Source organism: Macaca thibetana, chromosome 1 (genome assembly GCF_024542745.1).
Source record: "Macaca thibetana thibetana isolate TM-01 chromosome 1, ASM2454274v1, whole genome shotgun sequence".
NCBI classification, from domain to species: domain Eukaryota; kingdom Metazoa; phylum Chordata; class Mammalia; order Primates; family Cercopithecidae; genus Macaca; species Macaca thibetana.
The window spans coordinates 47,403,220-47,411,440 of NC_065578.1; the positions used below are offsets into that span (position 1 = coordinate 47,403,220).

Here is an 8,221-nt window from a genome sequence, read left to right on the forward strand (position 1 = left end):
CACAATTAAAAACTAGACAAAATATCTGAACAGATACTTTATCAAAGAAGATACATAGATGGCAAATTAAGATATCAAAATGCTCAAAATTATACATAATTTAGGAATTGCAAATTGAAACAACGAGATACTAACCTAAACCTATTATAAGAATGGCTGAAATCCAAAATACAAACAAGGATGTGAGGAACAAGAACCCTCATTTATTGCTGGTGGGAGTGCAAAATGGTATAGGAACTTTGGAAGACAGTTTGATAATTTCTTACAAAGCTAAATATAAGATTACTATAGAATCTAGAAATTGTGATCCTAAGTAAACCCAAATAAGTTGAAAACCACATCCAATGAAAACTTGTATACAAATGCTTAAAGAACCTTTTCTAATACTTGTTAAAATTGGAAGCAGTCAATATGTGCTTCAGTAAGAGAATGGATAAACAAACTATGGTAAGTCCATACAATGAACTATTACTCAGTGATAGAAATAAATGAGTTATGAAGCTATTAAAAGATACGTGGGAAGATTAAATACATATTACTAAGTGAAATAAGTCAGTCTGAAAAGGGCACATACTGTATGAATCCAACTGTACAACATTCTGAGTCAGACCTATAGAGAGCAAAAAGAGCAGTAATTGGCCAGGTTTCAGGGGAAGGGAGGAATGAACAGGTGAAGCACAGGACATTTTTATGATAGTGAAATTATATTGTATGATACTATAATGGTGGATGCATAGCATAATACATTTATATAATGAATTGGAGAATTCCAGAGGCTGATCAAGGAAAAAGATAAGACCATAGGTGGCAGTAGCACACAAAAGCTTCTATTTGGACACCACTTGGACAGGGTTGCAAAAAGAGCAGTTCTTACAGGATAAGGCCTTATAGAAGCACAGGGGACCACCATCCAGAATGCAGGAGGACAAAGGCACTCCCAAGCATGGGAGGGGAGATGCTGTGTGTCTAGATAACATCACTTCACAGCATGAGGAAGCTGCTGGGTCAGAGGGCTCTGAAGAGCATCAGGCTGCAGTTTATATAACTACAAGGTTTTTCTTATCTACAGCTGGCAGATGTTGGGTGCAGTTTCCCAAGGTGTACAAAGCAGGAAGACATAAAATGGCAGAAAAAAAAATCTGCCTGTTCGGGATATATTTACAACAACTGGATGTGAAAACATTTCAGTTTGGCATCCTGGGCTTTTGAGCTAATGAGTCTCAGCCTGATTTAAGAAGCAAGCAACAAAGGGCCAATATGCAAACGCCATCGCTCATTTCTACAACAATTTGTTAAATCTTAGAGAAAGGTAGAACACAGAGTGTTTAACATAAACTTGGACTTTAGTTAATAATCATCTATCAATATTGGTTCATTAATTTCAATAAATATACCACACAAATGAAAGAGGTTAACAAAAAGGGGAAACTGTGGGAGGGGGGCAGGTAGAGAAGAGGCAGAGGGGTTATGTGGGAACTCTATATACGTTTTGCACAATTTTTCTGTAAACCTAAAACTTCTATAGAAAATAAAGTCTATAATAATTTTAAAAGTCCATGAGGAGAAAAAGGAGAGCGAAATAAATGGAAACTTGGGGGAAATTTTGTAATTCACAAAATAAAATCAAAAATCAAAACCAAAAAATTCTGCACATCCAAAATATAATTCACAAGTCCATTGAGTTATAAACTGGTCAAAAATACATGGAAAAGTTGACAGATCAAAAAGCGAATTGTAATGTGTGCAAGTTTAATGCAAAGGAAATGTGAAGTAAGGCCATTAAGTGGGCAGTTTAGATAAAATGAATACAATTTTTTGAGAGGAAGGAAGGCCACCCTAACTCAATAAACAAGTAAAATATTATCATTATGAGTTTCTATTTTTCGTCTGTAAGTTTGGAAAATATAAAAAATCCTGATACCGGTAACAACCACCTGAAAAACTCACATATGCTGTTGGTGGACAGGTACATTGGTAACTATTTCAGAATAATATTTTTAATATAATAAAAACAGCACATAGCCTTGACAAATAGTTCTGTTCTTAGAAATATTTCCTACATTCTTACACATAGATATGCTTAAAATACATGTGCATAATGTTTGTGGCAGCTTTTGTTTTATTAGCCAAAGACTGGAAACTACCCAAATATGCATCAGTAAGATGTGTGCCATGTAACAAGTAGCTTTTGCCAGAAATTTTAAATCTTGTGTGCCACTTATTGGTTCAGGGTTTTAATGTATTTGTCTCTAAATAAACTATATTTATATCTGCTTTGCATTGATCACCTTCCACTGCAAATTTTCATCATCTATCAAGGTCCCACCAGCCTATTGTGTCTTTGCTTATCTTACTGTACAGATAACTCACATGGATTCCAATATGGACCACAATTTGAGCAGCTTCTTCATTGTATAAGATATAAGTAAATCATGTCTCCTCAATACAAATATTGAGTTCTTGAGGGCAAATATTAGGACTTCTTCATTTGTTTGTTTGTTTGTTTTCTCCCTGGAACCTAACACAAATCTGGGTACATGAAAAAGACTTGCTGATTAGAAGTAGTTTTTCCTAACCATAAGACAATTCTTACAGTACATGTCCTCATTACATAACTGTATTAAACCTAAGGAACAATGCTCAAGAATTTATTCCTTTTGTTTGGTCCTTGCTTTTTCTGGCACACTTCATATTGCCAAGACCCACAAGGGTAAGAGAGAGTCATACCTGAACTTGGTATTGTCATCTGGAGGAGATTCATAACAACAAAGTATCTGGAGAAAGATAGCCCTGCAGTTTCCATTATACCTGTAATAAGAAATTAGGCAGGTTCCGTGAGAACAGGATTAATATGTCACAGAAATCACGTATCTCCACATCTTCCTGCAGTAATTAACTCTCAGAGTTACCAGAAAAAACGTAGAACTACCAGTTAGATTTGAACTTCAGATAGGCAGTGTAAATTTTTTAGTATAAATACTTCTTGGGCATCATGTAATTTTTATTTTCTAAATCTGGTAACTCCACTTTTAAGATGTTTAATATAATGACCAAGTCCAGTCAGAGGTGTCTTTCTCATTAAAGGATTTCTTCCTCCCAGGCTAGACGTCATTTGTCTTCTGGTATTGTAAACTTCATCAGGTGACCTGCTTCTCCAGAGAAAGTGGCAGCAGATCTAGGGAGTAGGTCCTGTTCTCCAAAACCTTAGTAGCCTAAACATCTGCCACAGTTAGCTACATTTAGGTTCAAAGAAAAATTTAAAGACAAATTTAGCTCTATTATTCTCATGGAATGAATTAAGTAACCACTTTATAAGAGAATATGACTTTCTTTTCTTTAGTTGTGGCAATCCCTCAGAATTTTCTGCTTCTGAAGAACTCACAATTAGAGACAGGTGAATGAGTGTATATGGCCATGGAGAACAAATGGTAAAATACAATATTGCATATTTAGTCTAATGTGAAGGTTTTTCATCAGTTCTGTAATGTTTTGGCTTTTGATTCAGCAGACAAATGTGATGGTTATCTATTTATCCCCAACAAAAAAAAAATTTGCTAGATTCCAGGGTCATAGGCAAGTGAACAGACACTTGGATAGTAACAACAATGTAAAAGTGCCATCCTATGAACGTGGGCAGTTCTTGCAACCTTGGAGAGCAATTCACTCTGCAGTATCATGGCAGGGAGAAGGTTCACAAAATGAAGACTTTACTAGTGAGGTGGTGTCTACATTTTGAAGAATGAAGTGGTATCTCATACAATATAAAGGGAATGAGGACATACACCAGATTCAATATGCAGAAACCTTACTGAGCAAGGGAAATTGAGGAATATATTTGTCTAGCAAGATTAAGGAGTGAGGCAGAGAGCACACTGTGAAGGGCTTCATATGCCAGGGTAATGAATTTAAGCTTTATCCTCTAGGCTAGGGAACTACTAAGAGGCTAAGAGGTAGTATGCATAGTGGATAAAAGTGAGGTCCTAAAATGGTACTGTCTTTACTATTCAGTTGTATCAGCTTAGGCAAGTTACTATAACACACTCTGTGACTCTGTTTATTCAGCTGTAAGTAAGGAATAATAATTTTTCCTCATTACATTTATTATTGGAATTGATTGAATTTTTGTATATAAAGTGGTCATAATGACACTATACTATAAAGTATGAGTACTACAAGGAAATTAAGAATGGTAAAGTATTTGTTTACTCATCATTTTTAGTACATTGAAGTTTATTGTTTAAGAGTGATAAAAAGTAGGACTTTGGAACCAGACTCAAATCCTAACTCATAGTTTCCATTAAAATAAAAAAGTCCTCATCGTCCTTAAGTTTTAGTTACTGCTTCCTGCTTCTGCTCCCTCAAGCCTAGGGATGGTCACAACCCTTTTATTTTAGCTCCAGGATATTGCAATAGGATTTCCGTACACCTCGTTCACACATTTGTAAATGATCTTTTATTTGAATGCCCCAAAATATGATCATTTCATCTGATTTGTATTTATTAGAGCCATGACTGATGCAGGAACTGGTACTGAAAGTGTCTCCCAGAAAGAAACTCTCCAAATATGATTCTGAAATTGGGTTGCTTATGTATTCAAGGAGGCCACAGCTAATGTATAGGATGGGCAATGTGTAGGATGCCATGGCACCAAACTTACGCAATTCGCCAATAATTGTGATACAGGTTTAACTGCAAGTGCGATGTAAGGTACAGAGAAGAAAACGAAGTGACTTGGTTGCTATGGCAAAAATAGTAATTTTAAAGACTATGCAGTCCTCTACCTTCTTCAGACTGCCCTAGAAGATGGACTTAAGGAAAAGGGGAAATATAAAGTTCTAAATGTACAATAGAGAATATGTTTGAAAAACGCAGAGGTCTAAGTTTCAGCTCCAAAGTCCCTCATCTTCTTCCTACCCATGAGACATGTAGCAGAAGACTTTTAGTTTTCAGGAACCTAGTAGGTTAGATGGGTACATCTATAATGGGACAGGCATTCATCTTGAAGGGACAGATACTTACTCTGTTATTGGATCTGATGTCCCTACCAGCAGCGCTTCTTCATGCACAACAACTCATACACATACAGAACGCTCTTTCATCCCATGATATCCCATACACCAGCAGTCCCCAACCTTTTTGGTACCAAGGACAGATTTCATGGAAAACAATTTTTCCATGGACTAGGAGAAGGGAGGATTAGTTTGGTGATGTATCAAGTGCATTACATCTATTGTGCAGTTCATTTCTACTATTAAACATTGTAATATATAATGAAATAATTAGACAACTCACCATAATGCAGAATCAGTAGGAGCCCTGAGCTGGTTTTCCTGCAACTAGATGGTCCCATCTGGGCATGACAGTGGGAGACAGTGACAGATCATCAGGCATGAGATTCTCATAAGGAGCATGCAACTAGATCCCTCACATCCACAGTTTACAATAGGTTTTGCACTCCTATGAGAATCTAATGCTGCTGCTGATCTGACAGGAGACAGAGCTCAGGAGGTAATGTGATCAAAAGGAAGGACCTATAAATACAGATAGAGCTCACTTGCTGGCCCTCCACTCACTTCCTGCCATCTGCCCGATTCCTAACAAGCCATGGAATCAGAAACAGTCCATGGCCTGGGGGTGGGGACCCCTGCTATACAACATTGTCTCTCACAAACAGAATCATTTTACAGCAAATGAAGCACAGCAATGGGCTTAACACCATGACATTCCCTAGTCTCACCACATTCCCACAACCCAGATAGAACTGACTTCATAGAGCCTCCAATAGGCGCAGATAGGACATGTGGGATATGCCTTAAACTAGTGGCTAAATAATTGTGCCATTTTTCCTGTGGCAGAATGCATAGACCTGGAAAGCAAGGAATAGATATGAGAAGTGATACTCTCACTACATGGTTTTATAACCTGCTGGAAGAATTTTGCTTCCCTTCTTGTATCTTCAACCTCAGTGTGGCTGGAGGTCCCAGGATCTCACAGAAAAATGTTTCCACCATGGAATACAGTTATGAATTAGAAGCTGAGACTGCCCTCTAGCCATTTTGCACTTCCCACATCACTGAACCAAGAGTCAGAAAAGTGTGTCATTGGAGAGCTGGAGAGACTATTCCAGAGGGCAAAGAGGTGCCTTGATCAATAGTTCTGATCTACATAAACTGAAGCAATCCAAGTAAGGTAGGACAACCAAAGGCTAAGACCCAAAGAAATAAAGATTAAAAGGATCCCATCAGGTTAAGAACCTCATCTAGCTGAGGTGCTGATGGAGACATACAGAACACAGCATGAGTGACTGAAGAGGGCACCTACAATTACCCAGTTTAGAGTTTTGTGACCAACAGAGTCTACAAAAGCTGTATTTTCTGTTTATTAACTATGGCTTTTTATTTGTTTTGCCAGAGATAACATGAATAACACTGGTAGTGATGGTCTAGGTTTCAGGCAGAAAATACAGTCAAATTAATATTACCCATCAAGATATGGTAGCTTATGGGATTGGGCTATCCTTTGGTAAAAATATAAACTTTTCACTGAAGGAAAAGACTAGAGTGGGGCAAAACTCTTGGTAAGAGGCAGAGGTGGTGGGCTGTGCTGGATATCTTCTTTGTCTATCCACATCTACGTGCCACACTTCTCCAAAGGTAATTTGTAACAAAATTAGAATAAAAGTGCAATATGAAAATTGGAAATAGGGAATAAAAAGTGTGAAGCGGTTAAAGAAAATGCAGTCTTTTGAAACATTGCTATAGAGAACCCACAGATTTTAATCTCTCAAATAAGAATCCTGATATGATTGGGTACATGTTTCTCATTTTACATATGGGTTTTGGAAGCTGTTCAAGTGATGATGCTAGTTTTTAATAGGTACAGGATTTCAGACTGGGAAAATGAAAAATTCTGGAGATTAATGGTAGTAATGGTTGCACAACAATGTGAACGCTACAGAATGAAATATTCAAAATGGTAAAATTTGTAAGTTTATGTTCTGTATATTTTTAAATGTTAAACAAAAAAGGCAAATGTGCCATCAAAGGATTATAAAAGTTAATACAATTCACATTCAACTTGTCAGGAAAGTGAGTCAGATCACAAATGAAGGTACGCATGTCTTTAACCCAGTATGGTCACACCGATTTTCCTGATATCATAGAAACAATGTCTAATTCATCCCTTTTCTGTTGTGCTTTTATTTTAAGTAAAATCAATGTGTTTCTGATATATTCACCTTATCTTTCAAAGATAACTGGTTAAAATACTCTCTATGAATCTTTGTCATCTTTCAAAAGCCAAAGCCAACAGTTTTGCACATTTAATATTTTTAAACTCATCTGAACTATCCTATAATAAGGTATTTCTCCTTTCCTCTATTTTGTTCTTCTCAGCTAGCTACAATAGAGATGAGGTATTCTGGTTACAAAGAATACTATGCAAAGGAGACTAGTCTCACTACTATGTGACTGAGGAATAACATGCATAGGAATACTATTTCTTTAGTCCTTATCAAAACAGATTGGAGAAATGGAGAAATTGAGAACAACATTTGGGAAAACATAATGCTACAAAGTGATTTCTACTGATGCACAAAGAAAATTTGCATTTTTCTGAAGAAGGCTAAAGATTTTCAATTTATCTCATCCTTCTGAAATCCCAAATCTCATTAGTCTTCAAATACAGGACTGTCAAGTCCTTGGAAATGTGGAATGGGGTTCCCCCTAGAAGGCACAAAGAAGAGAAAGGAATAAAAATGAAGACCATCAATGAAATGAGAACTATGTCCCTAAATCTTACTAAATCTACTCACCTACTTGAGCCAGGTGACACCAAATCAGTTCTCTATTGTCCCTACGAATGAGTCTCAGTTGAGTCACATGAATTTCGACAGTGCTCCAGCAGTTTTCTTGTAGCTAGGGCTAGATGTTCCAGAGTCATGTGGGGATCAGGCAAACTGCCTAGCAAAGCCCCTTCCTCTGCTGTCAGACTCAGCGAATCTGAGTCTGCCAGCCTGAATCTTATGTTCCAGTCCAAGGGAAATTTCCAGGGGACTGACTGCTTCAATCTGTGCATAGAACTCTTTGTTCAGCTTCAGTGATCACACCTGGTAGTATGCAAGTACTAACATGACACATGTCATTATGAAGGAAAGCAAGATGTAATCTGATGTACATATTTCATGTAATGGGTGCTGAACAAAATGGTTGTGATTAGTTTA

General features: G+C 37.1%; 1 protein-coding gene across 1 annotated transcript in view; it reads right to left on the reverse strand.

Moving 5' to 3' along the window:
- Positions 1 to 7,870, reverse strand: part of LOC126961625 (selection and upkeep of intraepithelial T-cells protein 1) — a 196,394-nt gene extending 188,524 nt beyond the window's left edge. The window contains exons 1-3 of the mRNA XM_050802173.1: positions 7,814 to 7,870; positions 5,293 to 5,350; positions 2,728 to 2,808 (exon numbers count right to left, since the gene is read on the reverse strand). Coding sequence (XP_050658130.1) covers positions 2,728 to 2,808; positions 5,293 to 5,350 — 139 coding nt within the window. The 5' untranslated portion in view covers positions 7,814 to 7,870. The remainder of the gene's footprint in view (positions 1 to 2,727; positions 2,809 to 5,292; positions 5,351 to 7,813) is intronic.
- Between the last annotated feature and the right edge of the window lie 351 nt (positions 7,871 to 8,221).